The 15000-nt window shown below is 47.4% G+C and overlaps 1 protein-coding gene across 4 annotated transcripts in view; it reads right to left on the bottom strand.

The window, feature by feature from the left end:
* RXRG (retinoid X receptor gamma) overlaps positions 1 to 15000 on the bottom strand; it is a 38356-nt gene that overhangs the window by 17310 nt on the left and 6046 nt on the right. Inside the window, exon 1 of one of the 4 annotated variants that reach the window (XM_061451912.1) lies at positions 8919 to 9041. The exons of 1 other annotated variant lie outside the window; for it this stretch is intronic. In XM_061451912.1, coding sequence (XP_061307896.1) covers positions 8919 to 9018 — 100 coding nt within the window. In that variant the 5' untranslated portion in view covers positions 9019 to 9041. Of the gene's footprint in view, positions 1 to 3733; positions 4094 to 8513; positions 8623 to 8918; positions 9042 to 15000 lie in introns of those variants that run through there. 2 more of the 4 variants (XM_061451916.1, XM_061451915.1) reach the window with 2 other exon arrangements.

The raw sequence follows: 15000 nt of genomic DNA, 5'->3' as shown, positions 1-15000 counted from the left end.
TCAGGTAATGCTCCTATGCCACTCTTGCAAACAGGGCCCACCCAAAACCTGGGCTGTAAAAACCCATGGGCTGGAAGTACACAAGATTTTTCACCTGCCCTGGTGCAGGCTCAGCATCAGATGCTATTTTGAGGTCTTGCTCTGACTTAACTGAAATACTGACTCAATAGCTTGAGATGTCCAAGGACATTTGGACAAGAAACACCTGCAGTGTAACCACATACTCTTCTCTAGTTAGTACCCTAACAAGGTATCACATCCCCCTGGTGACCACAGTAACACAAGAGTTGGATAACATTTCTCATCTCCAAAGAATAAAAGTTGTTGCATTTGAGGCCTGAAGGGTTTTTCATGATTGTCTGATCAGCTTTCCCACCTGGCCAGCAAGATTTCCAGCACAGCATCCACCAGGAAAAAATGCAGATTTCTACCACGGTCTTTAAACTCCTTGGAGAGGCTACAGGTCCCTATCAGAAATTATCTCACTGGCTGCAGCGCCTGTGGCTGCCCCAGGCAATTGAAAGCAAGTGTCTCCTTCTTTAAAAAAAAAAAATAAAATAAAATCTGTATTTCAGTAGCTACAGGAGTTGCCCAGTCACTGAAATTTCTCACATCTTTTCTGGGTCAAAAAGCCCTCTTCCATCTTCACATACTTCAGTTACAGGTTCTGACATAGCAAGCTGTGACAAACAGAAAAAGCATCACACAGGTCACAAAACCTGAAACCATCACAGGCAAAAATAGGTGACAGCCAGCAAGGCAGCCCCACTCCAGACACAATGTGGGTTTTTCTCTCCTTATCCCCCAAATGACCTGGCCTAACCCCACTTTGCTTGGGAGAGCTGACAAGATTGAAGCCAGAGGTGGTGTGGCCACAGGCCAAGTTACATGAGTACTAATAAAAGAGACTTTGTGGAGGAGCCAAGTTAGCTCTTGTCCCCAACCAACACTGCCAGAAAGTGCCCAGAGAGAGAGGACAGCCAGCACAGCATCTTTCCTTGCCCTGGGAGCTGAGCTTCAGATGAAATGCATCCTTCTGGAGAATAAAAACACATTTTGAAGCCCTTTCTTTGTTCCTGTAGCCCAGGCTGTGAAAGCAAATCCATCTGCCTTAGTGCACATCTCCTGCTTTAGATGTCTAAGGGTGACTCATCTGAACTCTTGCCCTGCTACTCTCCAAACTCATCTGTAACACTTTAGAGTCTGACTGTCCTCGTCTCACCACAAATTATGTACTTATTACCAATGGGTGTATGTACATTCTCAAATTTCATGGTGTTATTCAGACATTTAAGATCAAAGTGAGTTATACACGCTATCGAAAACGTGTTCCTTATTTCTAACCTGAATGTCAACCTTAAGCTCAAAATGAAGCCCAGAATTTCAGAGCTGAAGGAAATCTGAATATAATAAGATCTAGACATGCCAAACAGCAGCGGCCACATCATCTTAACTACCCTGCAGCAACAAGGTGCAAGAACAATGAAGGCAGCAAGCTGACAGCCTAGTGTGGACACTGCCCTTTTCCGTTGTCTTGATGTCCCCCTTCATAATGCCAGCACAGGCAGGACCAGAAACATTTTCATAGCTATTTTAAATAAAGGGGAAGCAGCAAAGACAACATATCATGGGCCTGATGGAGATGCAGGTTGCCTTCACAGGCTTTGTGGTGAGGACCCCAAAGCAGTGGGAAGCTTGCTACACACACACCCACACCCCGCCCCCCCCAACATCGCTGGTCACCATGATCTGTCCTGCTTCATCTCTCTCAAAGCCTTTTTGTCCTCTTGTACAGCCCATGGGCCCCTAAAGTTGTCTGGCCAGAGCAGCAATTGCCTTCTCAAGCAGTCAGAAATCTCTCTCTGCACACCCAACAACCCAAGGAGAGGCAGTCCCACACCACCTGCAGGTCCCCAGCCCCACCAAGCTGCCTCAGGGGCACGGAAGCCCTCCAGCCTTGAGGAGAATGTAGATGCAAGTGGTAACCTGCGTGTCTATAGCATCTGGGGAGTGTAGGGCAGGCCAGAGTGACCGTTTTAAATCAGCCCAAACAAAACTTGGCCAATGCTTTTGCATCTCTGTCAATAATTCACCTGCAGAAAACACTTCTTGCTAAACCAGATTAGAAGCAGGCTAAAACTTCAGTTAAATAAAAGTTAAAGTTCCAATATACTGAACTTCGGGCTAGAGAGCAGTCCCTTCAGATTTGTTGGTGAAGTAGAAATACCTCTGCTCCTACTAACAATTTCCTCCTCTAGAAATCTCCCAAACATTCTACTGAAAGCTGTGACCCCTGTCTCTACAAGGATCTGTGCCCTATTCCCATGAAAATCAGTCTGAACATCACTTTTCTTTTGCTTCTTAGTAAATTTGTAATATTCAACAAACTAAACACAAATAACACTTTCATTGTTTCACTCTTATTGCAGCAATAGGAGAGAGTTTGGCTTGTCTTTGCTTAATCCTTAAAAACACCAGTGAGCAACAGATTCTTCCAACGAGTCATCTCTTTTGTACAGAAACTGCCTAAAAAGGTATTTTGGAAAGTTAAGTGCTTGTGAAACTTGGGGAAGATTTGATGCAATACCAATGACTTTTCTGGAGTTGGAAAATTACCAGAGGTGAGCATCTGGTGCAAGAGGGAGGAAAAAAAATGCACACATAGCGGGAGCATCCCATGTGCAATTCAACTTCTGCGCAAACCTTTTTTCTAGCAGAGAAATAACAGGTTTCTTGTGACGTATACAGCCTGGGGGCTTCCAGAGGAACTCCTGGAGGCATTCACCTACCCTAAAGGGCTGGGAACAACTTGAGGAGTTTTCCAGGGAAACTAAGACTTTGCACATCCATAAACCATAATGAACTTTAACCTCCTTGGAGCAGCACCAATGATGCTGTCAGCAGCCAAAACACGGGTGCTTCCAGTCCCTTGCAGCCAAGCACTCCAACCTGCCCACACCCTGCATCAGCTGGGGAGCCCCTACAGCTCCTCAACTCGTTCTACTTGCACATCACCCATGTTAGGACAAGAGGAATAACTTCAGAAAAGATAATGAGCAAACCTCAGTAATTGAGGAGCCCTTTTCCCAAGAGCTTCGGGTTTCTGCAACTGGGGCTCGCTTATGGCTGGTATGTGCAGGGGGATTGCAGCTCACAGCCACCCAGACACAGTGGTTCGCAGACCATTGTCTCACCGTACAGCTTCATTTGACTAATCTGACAAAGCTTCACACAGTTATGGTGGTATCTGTGTCACACAGACAGGAGACAGCCCCTGGGCAAGGAAAGAGCCCTCTTTAGATTTCCTTGGGGGCTGTTTTATGTTTTAAAATTTGGGGTTTTTTTTCCCCTCCAACAATTTAATTAAAATGCAATTGGAAAGGTACTTAGTTGGTTTGATTTTGTTCTTTCAATTCATAGATTCAGTCCATCATATGCAAACACATACATGCATCTCTCAAATGTCATATACGGAACTTTAGAGGAGAGTCACGGTTTGACTCAAGCCTGCATAATTACAGACAGCTTGGCTTGGCTGTGCTGAAGTTCACAGCACATACAATTACAGGACAGTTTCAATCATAAGCACACAGGCACCACAGGTTACAGCTACATACAAGCTAGGTTAAACATGTTTTTAAATTCCCTTTAACTCCCCCATACTCCTACTATGGAATCAGTTCCTCCACCTAACCCAGAAGGCACAGATTGCAAATGCAAGTAAAATACTTACTGCCAAAGCCCGCAGGAAACTTAATGAAGTGAGGATAATTTCCATACATGTTTAATCTTCAGTTCATTGCTTGCCTTTCTAAGCACAACTGTCTCCCCTAACTTCAAAGCTGCCTGGAGTACAGCACAGCTCGCCAGGGTCGGGACATGGCTCTGCAGGAGCAGGGGCTCTTGGAGGGTGCCACGGCAGCTGCCTGCTCCCGTGGCCTCATCCTTGCTTCACGCTGACAGCAGCTGCTCGCCGGAATGAGACATGTTCTTGTTCTCTGCTGCTCAGGGCTGGCTCCTGTGCTCAGCTGTCTCTGCTCCCCGCAAATTCACAGCAGACCGTCCGGGTAGCATAATCGCCTGGATAAGACGCCGATCAATGCATGACAGCTCTGGTATAGATCACAAATTGGGAGGGGCAGGGGGGGTTAAGTTGTTCAGGGGAGGAGCATCGTGGGGAAGGAGGGGGGTGCCTTGCTTTTCCACCAGTGAAGACTCGATGCAGGTTATTAGTTATACTGGACCCAGCCATGTGGAGGTGTTTTCCGGACACGTGAAGGACCAACCCTTACCCAGAGTGGCTGTGCCCTGATCATGGGCTGGCTGACAGGGCAGGAGCACATGTGCAACCTAGCACTTTGGGGCTAGGGCTGTGCAGGGCAGGGAGCTCCATGCTCCCATCCCACATCAAGCCCTGCCTCAGCTGCACTCCTGGCATCAAGTTATGGCCCTTGCAGTGCTGGACTGCAGTCATCCCTAGGAAATGCAGCCAAGGCTGAGGAGAACCAGGACGTTCCTGGGGAGATCAGCGCTGGAAGCTCAACTCCTATCCCCAGAGGAGTCCAAAAAACACCCAAAGCACACCCCAAAAAATCGTTAGCTGTTGCTAAAACTGTCTAGGATGAGAAGGAGGGATATGGGACAGAACCCAGGGGCTCAGTCCATGCCACAGTCAGTAAAGCATTCACAGCAGAATGCAGCAGGCTTCACACATAGTCCCATATGTACATCCAGAATTTCCATTTAATGTCCACCCAGCCTGATAATAAAGTACTGCGGAAAATAGGTAGAAATAATCACAGACAAGCAGCCAGTTGCTAGATCAGAACAAAGCCACATGCAGTCTTCATCACTGCCTCCTCCAGTGACTGGTACTCTGAAGGGGAAGCAGTCCCAGCTCCATGCCTGGCAAGCCCCCTACCACTTGCTGCAGTTGTGGAGAGAAGCAGGGATGCAGGCAACAGCAGAGCCCACTGCTCCTGGCTTCTGACATGGGTGACCTCAGGTGAGGTCACCTTGAAGGGATGAAGGAGGAAAGAATTTTGTCTAAGGTTGTAAAATGAGCACAGACCAAGGTCTGCACTGACTTACATGACTGTTGGAGGAGGAGGTGGGTTACAGCCTTGCCACTGGCACCAGCCATGTGGCAAAGAATGAAGGCACAGAGCTAACAAGGGGCTCTGCCTTTCCAGGGAGACCACAAAGCACCCCCAAATACAGGATGGGGAGCATGCCATGCAAGCAGCAAGGCAAAAGGAAGGGAGAACAACAGATTAGAATGTTTGGCATTCTTCAAGGGCCTGCTGGCTCTTGGCTCCCTCCAGGTCACCCAAGGGCCCATGCTGCCCTTTGGCACTAAGCACACTACAAGGGGAAGGCATGCAATATGCCAGCCCAGAGCTGTTCACAGCATCCAGCAGCAGCTCACGCAGATGCTGAGGTGCTGTCAGCATCGAGGTAATGCTTGTGCAGGAGAAGGAAAGGTTACCCTTGTTAGCTCTGTTTCTTGCTTCTTTCTCAGGCATTGCCATACCCATTTCTCTCTAACCAGGGGGTTTAAACAAGTACCAGCATCCTGCATAGCCCATAAGCTGGAGCCCAGGTATAGATGCACTGGTTTTTCTTACAGTTAAAAAAACTAAAATTAAAAAAAAAATAAAAATAAAAAAAGGTAAGATTAGTATTCAGAGAAGGTTCTACTAACGGAAAAAAAAACCCAAAACCAAACAAGTAACTGCAGTCTTGCAGGGGGAATACAAACAGAAGAATTTGCTCTCATATTTTCTATTGGCCACTGTTCACATCTCGTTTGGTTTACTGCACAAACACTAATGGCACTGCAGAACTATTTCAGAGGAGGAAAGGCAGCTGAGCAGCATGCATACATGCCCCGCTCACAGGCCACAAGTTTCAAACTATGGGGAAGGAAGACCATAGGGTTTGATAGCCAGTACAAGAGCATAATACAGCAGCATCTGACTGTGTGGTGCCATGTCCCATCCCTCTCCCTGTTCAGCTGAGCTCACATTTTGCCCTGCCACGACACCAGCATACAACAAGGACTTCCCCAGCAAATGTCCTCAGCAAGCGACAGTCCTCCTCCAAGAGTTCACAGGAGCATCCAGGTGCAGAAGCCATAGGCGCAGCTCCTGTTTCAGTGGGTACCACCCCCTCAGTCACCTGGCCATGCACTCACACACCCATAGGTTCCTCCAAAACCATCTCCACCCTGCCCTAATCCAAGTGGCATCAGATCTCTGGCAACCACAGGGATTTCTAACCTCTAGGCAAAGTTTGCTATTTCAGGATAACACCGACTTTGCCTCTGGTGCTGTCCTTTAACAGCCACACTGGGGATCCTCCTTAGGGGCAGGAGGCAAGAGCTAGGCACAGAGCAGGGATGCTCCAAGACTCCCAGGCAGAGACCCAGAGTGCGGCCTGCAAGGTGGCTTGTTTCAATCTTTGGACAGAAAATTAGATTTATCAGCAGGTCAAGTTTCCTCTGTGACGAGACTGAAAGAAACATTTTTCTATCAAAAACCCCAACAAACAATCTGCTACAAAAGTAAGTGATTTTCACCCACACACCCTCAATAAGACCCAAGGCTTCCACAGAAGAGAGAGACTGTGCAGTCCCATGTGCAGCCTGCCAGAGGGATGTTTCTATTATCCAGTGTCAGAGGATAACTCTGGCATGGTGGGAAGCCTGTCTGTCCACCCAGAGACTTTTCCCATCAATTGTCCATCACCCCACAGAGATGCATCTAACTGGGGGCCATCTATCCTCAGTCTTAAAGTGCGCACCAGCACTCAGAACTGAGTCACTATTTCAAGACAAATCCTCTCTTGCCCAACAGTTTTACTTCCACCTGCTTGAGTTATACCTTACTACCATCCCGGCCTGGCTTGTCCCTTGCCCTCAGGCTGGATGAGAGGGCTGTGCCTTCACCCAGCAGCAGTGAGGCAGAGGTGGCTGCAGAGCCCATTGAGCCCCAGCAGCACTGGGACAGAGAGGTGTGAGCAACAAAGCAGCTTTGCATTTAAGCACCAACCGTGCTGAGATTTAGCAGTACCATTAATTCTTACTGACTACATGGGATCTCAGCAGCTTTAATTCCATGCTAATGAAGTTTTAGTGGGGAATTATTTTTATTGATCTGTCCAGAGCAAACAGCCTGATTTTAGTCCAGCTCTGCCAGCACCCCCTTTCCCAGCCCTCTTTTCTTTCTCCCAGCTTAGAAGAAAGGGGAGAGGAAATAAGACAAAACATCTCTGAGCTCCTTAAAAAGGCTGGCAGTCCCAAGCAGTAAGTGGATTACTTTATTGATTTTTAGCAGATCTGGGTTAGTGAGTGCTTAGTGCTGCAGAACACATGCACATACTGAGCAACTCCAAGGAAACCCCACCAGGCCCTTTCCTCAGGCAAAGCGAGCATCAGGCAACTCATTTAGGGGTCCACCATGGGTTTTGGGGTATGGAGAGGCTCAAATCAGTACCCAAATTAGTCTGTGACAGACTCCAGGAACCAGCCCAGTCTCCCAGCAAGTGCTGCAGGACCATACAGAGGCAGATCCTCAATTTCTACTAGAAATAATAGCACAGGTCACTGCTTCAAATTATTGAATTCTATTTTATCACCACACACACACCGTTAAGTAAAAGGAGAAAAAATAACTGCCACTATTACTTTAGGAAGGAATAACATTGCCATGCCACATCCAGATGGGACTCAGTGCTGACCACTGCCACCCAGCAACCACACCTTGAGAGCATCAGTCAGAGTGGGACTCCCAACAAAGCAGTGCTGATTCAAGCCAACTGAGATACTAACATTGTGTTGGGGTCACTGACTTACCTCTCAGTTAGCTTTCCAAAGCCATTTCCCTGCAGCCAGCATTTCAGCAGTGTGTTGGAATAACACCTCAAAGAACTCCCAGTACTACTCCACCAAGCATTTTGGAACGCTGGTCTCTGGAGCCAGACCCTAAACATGTGAAAGCCTCTCCCATTCTGCCACAGAACCAGAAAAGCCAGAGAGTAAATAAGGTCCCTTATCCTTGCACATTGGATTGAACAAGGAAAACTGCAAACATCACCACGAAACCCATCAGTCCATCAGATCTCTGTTTAAAGGCAGAGGCATTCTTTGGTCATGCATGTGGCAACAGCATAAGCAAATAAAAAGGTTGCAGCCCCCATAACCTTACAACTGCACATACATATTCCTCCTGACACTGCTTCAGAGCTAGAGAGTCCCTGAGAAGACTCACTGCCCATAGGGTGTTGGTGTTAGAGCTGGAGCTCCCTTTACATGGCTAGTGAAGTGCAATAGAGACTAAGAGGCTGAGTGCCCCAGGAGCCAAAACGCCCATTGCCCTCCCTGCATGCCTGCAAAGGAGGACAAACAGACAATAGGTGACATGCTCAGGGGCAAAGAGGAAGTCAGTAGTAGAGCAGGGACTTGAAACTGGGTTTCTCGGGGCTAACTGAGGGACTGACCCAACCTCATCTACCTGCTGCAGGTCAACATTGGCCTGAGACAGAGCAAGTCACCAAAATCAAGGTGGCCCTATGATTCCCTGGAGATGAAGAGGAAGGAATCTAATGCATCAGCCCTCCTCCACCCAGCCCTGCCCTTTCTCACTGCTGTCTCTTGTAAAGCAATAACTACAGACACCAGGCTAATGAAATTAGCCCTAGAGCCCCATCGGGCTAATGCAATTACCAGCAGCAGCATATTCAAACAGCAGAACCACAAACACACCTGCAGTAACACAGCCTGCCCTCTTTTCTGCAGGCTTTCCCCATCTCTACCTGAGCCCTACAGCTGCCACCCAATGTGGGTCCCCTCCCAAGGTTCTGGAGGGCATGGGCCACCATTCCCAGAACCAGTCTGCTTCAGGGAGGGCACTGCTTACCTTGCAGAAAGCACAGTCCCATGCAGCCAAGAGCAGCCTCTGAGGGCAGATAATTCCCAGGCTGTTTGAACCCTGGGAGACCTTCAATTACCAGCACCATAATGAGGCCCTCAACCCTAATCAGAGGTGTCACCAAATCCTCTTATGCCTGCATAAGCACCTCCAGCAGCTTTGCTTGTTGCAGGACCCAGCTGCTCACTACTCCAGAGAATTATCTCCCCAGGCAGGCACCAGTGGTGGCACAAGCACATTTTGACACAGTTGCAGGTGAGATGCTGCCAGGCGCCAGTGCCAGATGACAAGGTGAGAGATACATGAGCAAGTCTTCTTCCCAGCCCAGAGGGCACCTGGAGATGCACTGGAATAGACAAACATTGCAAAATTGCTAGAAGAGGTATCTTAATGCTGGTGCTCCTTATCTGAGGTGCAAAGAGCAGGTTTGTATCTGTCTATTTCTGAAAATGTCATCTATACCATCAAGCCAAGCTCATTCTATAGGATGCTCCAAGAAACTTTTCAGCCACTATCTGTGGATGGCAGGTGACCCCGTCTCACTCCACTCCTCTGTGCTGGCACTTATTCATGGGGCAACAGGCAGCTCCTTCTACACATCCGTTCTGACTCACGCTTTCTGCTTCAACAATGCATTTTTTAATACCCTGCGAGAAGCAAAAACAACAGGTCCACTATAATGCCGAGATATCCTGAGGCAGAAAATCCATTCGGAGCCCAGCTAGAGAGAGTCAAGTCAATTAGACACTTTCTGGGGCATCAAGCTGCCAACAATCCCAGCCTTTGTAACAGTGAAGAATCACTGCCTATGTGCTTCCCCGCAACTCCCCCTTGCCAGAGCAGAAAGGTCAGCAGTGGTAGCGTCATGGAAAAGCATGCAGTATTCCTGGGAAGGTGGAACCAAAAGATAGCCATTTGGATCCTCTGGAAAATACTTTTTTTTGGTCAAAAGCATCCATTACTTTGGGTTGGGTTCACATGGGAATAAGCAAGCCCATAATACAGGAGATCTGTGCTACACCAGGTAGGGGTTTGGGAATGCATTGTATTGAGACACAATAGTTGAGTTAATCAACAGCTAGCTCAGGGTTTGGGAGCTCATCGCTCCCCCCCCCATTTTCACACAAGTCATTCCACCTTTTTAGCTTAAATGGAATAAAGGTCATAGAGACAAAAAAGGAACCACAATAGTGCAAACTTGGAGAGTCACACATCCCTCTGCACTTGAAGGTAAGCCCCTGACTTCTCTTGTCAGTGGTGCAAGGTAGCAAACTTGCTATAAATCTGGGCTATAAAACCCATATTCCAGGTTGGATGAGGACACAATGAAGCCAGAATTTCTGTGAGTAAGGGCTAAAGACACTCAGATCCAAAGGCAGGTCTCTGACCTTATGTCCAGAGGAGATTTTGGTGAGAAATAACACTCAGCTCTTAAAGTTAACCAGTGTGTCATTTAATGTTCAGCAAGGAGCTTTCAAAGGACAGGTGAAGAAAACATTCACTTGATACCTCCTTGATACCACCCTGCAAGCAAACTTTCCAGAGTGTCAGAAGACCTACAGGTTGTCATTTCAAAGCAAGCCCCTCTTTAACCCTGGTGTATACATGGTGTGAAGCTGAGATGTCTGCAAAATGCCTTGGAACAGCTATGTTCAAAGAAAGTTACACCCAGAAGACCAAGATGTCTTCATCTTCTAAAAAAAGAGTTCTCAGGGAAACCTTAGGAGACACAGCTCTTGCAACTGCCACGATTTTGCCATTTTCCCACAACAACCATTTCTCAGAGGAAATACTTCAACAGAAGATTGTTCCTTGACCAGGTTACCCTGCATTATTGCTTGCAAGGACAGGTACTCTAAAAAGAACCAAAATACCCACACCTTATTCACAAAAAATCTCTACTGATTTCAGGGCTTCTCTGACTACCCAGAAACAAACAACCTCAGTGAAACTCAGTTCCTTCATCTTTCTCTGCAGAAGTCATTTCAAAGAGCCTTTCTTTTTATTTATTTTCCTTCTGGATCCTGCTCTATTTGTCATTCTCTTTTGCTGGGAAACCTAGATTTCTGTGAGCCCACTATATTCCTTGGAAAGGGCCTGAGTTGGATGGCACAGAGCTGACAGGGGACAGCCCAGCCACATAAAGTATTTGCTGGACCTTCCATTGGACCTTGCATGACAGCCATGAGAGCTCAGCACAGGGTCTGGAAAGTCTTGTTACAGCACTACTCTGCACAAGGCCACAAAGACCTTTCACCTGCATGGAAAATGCTACAGTCTGTTGTGTAGCTGGGGCTTTGCTGCTACTCTCGCTTTGTGCATCCCCATGTTCATGCTTTTACATTTCTTCCAGCTTCAGCAAGTGCAAAACTCCAGAGACAACCTGTCAATCTCCATCACATTCAGCTGCCTTAGATGGTCTATTTATACCAGACAGGCAAACGCAGATATCTTGGAGTTCAAGGTAACAGGGGTTATTTCTGCTCTGAGTTGCACCTTTCTCAGGGGAGGGAGAATTGGAGGCATCCAACAGAAACAGCTTCACATCAGGACCTAGTACCAATACCTTCATGGCTGAGGGCACAGTAGCCATCACCAGCCACAGCCCAATACTCGAAATCCAGGCCACAGTAGCCTGGCCCTGAAAGCTCAGAAGGCTGATCTCTACCTTAACACACCTCATCTCAGACCCCTCTGATCTGCAATGAGAGACAGGAGATCAGCACATACCTTTGGATTTCTAACCCATGTTCTCTCCAAGCCAGCAAGGTCACAACTTCAAGCTTCCTCACAGTGCATTTCTCCACTGAGCACTGCCTGGATCTGGTGCGAGTGTCTGGCTGCACACTGTCACATTAATGCCACAGCAAAGGCTCCAGCTTTCACTGAATTATTCCTGTCTCTCCTGCACTTTTACATTTACAATGCAATGTGCTCTCTGGCAGCCAGTGTATCTGACACAGGAAAAATCCTGCCTTATCAAGTTGGCCCATTACTATTCCTTAAAGAGATCTGAAGCTGAAGGCATTTACACCAGTTAGCACTTTGCATCACATGGCCACAGAGCTTTTGATCTGGACCAAGGGCCCAAAAGTCACATCTACCATATTGCCTAGGCACAGCTTCAGTCAGCAATTCCCAAGCAGTCTTCATGGTTTAGTCCTTGCTCCAGCAACAAGACATTTTCTATAAGTCACAGGGGTATAGTGGGGCTGCTGCCTTTTCACAGGATACTTGCAGCTTCTCAGGAGCCAGGCAGCTCATCTGGATCCCACCTCCACTTCACTTCTGCAGACACCATTGGCTCATTAACCATTTTTTAGTAGATTTCAGCCTAGTAGATGTCAGTAGATTTGATTCCATTAGGCAAGAGAGAAAGGAAATAAAATCCTAGCAAGGAGAGCAGTAAGGGAAATCAAAATTACTGCTAAAACCAGAGGGTCTGCTTGAAAGATGGAGAGGTAGGTTTCTCAGCGCTTTGCCGTCTCTGATGCTCAGACGTTATGTGTTTCTGTAATGACATGAACTTCCTGGGGATGGCTCTCCTGAGCAATACTGAGTTTCAGGCAAGTCCTGGGACAAATATTCTGATCCAGCAACCCCTGGCTAGCACTATTAATGCAGCAACCCAGCACACTGCAAGCCTCCAGCTCATACCTATAACACCTCTGAGTCACCAGTGGGTGGAAAACACGGAAAAAAACCCAACCAAACAATAAACCAGACCACATTTTTGTGCAGAGACACTCCCTGTGCTGCAAAAACATACCTATACAGCTTCTCCACAAATACCAGGCCCAGAGAAACAGCCTAGGCATGGCAACTGGAAGAAATGAAGCACTATCAAGTCTTGCTGCTCAAGCACGAGGTTCAAAATGCATTTAAGATGAACTGAAGCACAAACATACCCCTCATTAATGAGCTGTAAAAAAAAAAAAGGGCAGAAGGAGGGGTATACAAAGACCTCACCTCAGGTCTCACTGCCTCTGGCTCCACTAATGGCTCAGCCAACTCCACTCTTTATATGTCCCCTAAGCCATGCAGACTTCCACTTCACAGAAAACCAACAGGTTACTTTTGTGATCATCTCCTTATAGATCCAACCAACATCAGTTCAAGACTCTGCCACCCTGGTTTGTTTGACATTCAGGGGACTGAACCATTTCTTTGCCTTTAACGGACAGTTACACCTCTCTCATCTTTTATAGCAGCTGTCCATCCCCTGGGACTCACTTTCCAGTGGCAGATGAAGGGAGACTAACACAATGTCAAACTCAGCCAAAATATTCTCCCATGAGATCAGTTTCTCTTAGTGTTTCCCTGCCGAAACTATTTAAAACCCTTCACCTCCCTGTGCAGCCTAGGGGCAGGTAAGGATCCAGCTAGAGGGAACATCGCTTTCCTCATCAATGCCCTCCATTGCCTTTCAAACAGATCATCTTCTCAAAAGCCACATGCTCCCCTGTACCAAATGGAAAATCCACTGGTATTTAAAGCCATGGGAGCATGAAAAAATTCCCTGTGCCTGAAAGAATGGAACAGCTCTAGATCAAGACAAGCACGGACCACACCACACGGAGCCAAGACAGCACAGCAGTGACAAGCAAGCACGTGAAGAATTTGCAGGAACGTGGAATGACATTTGCTGGCACTGTCAAATACCACCTCTCTGCATACCCAGTAGAAAGGGAGAGAAAGAAATGAGCACCTGCCCACATGTTTTGACCCTGTCCTTTTGAGCCTCTGAGCAGTAGGAGCAGCCTCTGCACAGCAGAAGCAAAAACATGGGATGATGTGGGCACAGCAATACATGTTTGAATACTGGCACTGTGCTGATGTACACTGACTTAAGTCAGCTTATTCAAGAAATCCCTGAAGATCCCAGGGCAGCTTCTCCAACATAGAGCTGTCTCCTCTGCTAACTAGACATAACCCAGTTGCAAAATTTGAGCCCAGTCCCTTTTCAGGTCTTAAAATTTCCAGACCAGCAGCACAGCCCCAATGACTAATCTATACGAGTAAATTCACCAACTCCAGGGTATGATCCAGCATCCTGCTGGCTAATAACTCAGTGCCTGGCATTGTCCATCAGATGGTTCCTGAGCGCAGTCTGGGAATCAGCACAGGTCAAGGATTGTTCCCACAGGAAACTCTGGACATTTAAGAGCCAAGACATACACACACAGTGTCAGTCTTCCTGGCTTATTTCACTAATAAGGCTTTTTAATCACAGCTATCTGCTATATCCCATGGTCCTGGAGACTAAAATCCAGGGCAGCAAAGACCCAACACTTCAAGCATCACAAAAATTGTGCAGGACACATCCCTCAGTGCCCTGGGTATTTCTTTGAATCCCCCTGGGCACCTGTGCCAGGTGGGAAAGCCTTCCAGGAAGGCTGCTCCCCCAAGATACGGGCTACTTCAAGCTCTCACAAGCAGAGAGGATCCAGGAGTTATGTTTACATACCATGCTTTAGCACACATAACCTCTAACCTAGGATGACACAGAAGCAAGGAAGATGAGTATTGATGAATACTCGTTCAGGTAAAACAGAAGAGCTAAAAGAGTCAGGGGCCTCAGATGACACCAATGGATACAGCTCTCTGACAAAACGCCATCCAATTTGCAATACCCAAGAGCTGTTCCATTTCATCTTTCTGGCTGGAAACCCAGTTATTGGTGCAGGCTGGCTCCCAGAATCCTGAGCAAGCCAACCCAAACCCAGCATCTTTCTCCAGGCTCTCCATTTTTCCCAGTCCTCCAGGAAGGCGTACCTTTCTGTGCATTCCTATCACCTCCAGACAAGAATCTCCCCAAACGTCCCCATTCCTGGCCTTTGAAAGAAGTCAGCAATAAGAAAAAGGTCATTTACATCCATCACAATGTATATGCAGTGAACATGGCGAGGACTGCCAGAGAATAACAGCACAGGGACCAGCCAGTGCTCTGCAGGGATGTTTGCGCAGATGTCACTACAGATTTTGGGGGCAGCTGGTCTTGGACCTGCACAGTTATCGCTGATGGAAAACGCCGAACACTTCAGGGCAGAGGCTGCCAGGAGGTACCTGC

This window comes from Pezoporus flaviventris, unplaced genomic scaffold (assembly GCF_033815535.1).
Source record: "Pezoporus flaviventris isolate CSIRO_AGI_PZ_B2104156 unplaced genomic scaffold, CSIRO_AGI_Pfla_v1 ptg000013l, whole genome shotgun sequence".
In the NCBI taxonomy this organism is placed as follows: Eukaryota; Metazoa; Chordata; class Aves; order Psittaciformes; family Psittacidae; genus Pezoporus; species Pezoporus flaviventris.
This window is presented reverse-complemented; position numbering and strand designations above follow the sequence as displayed.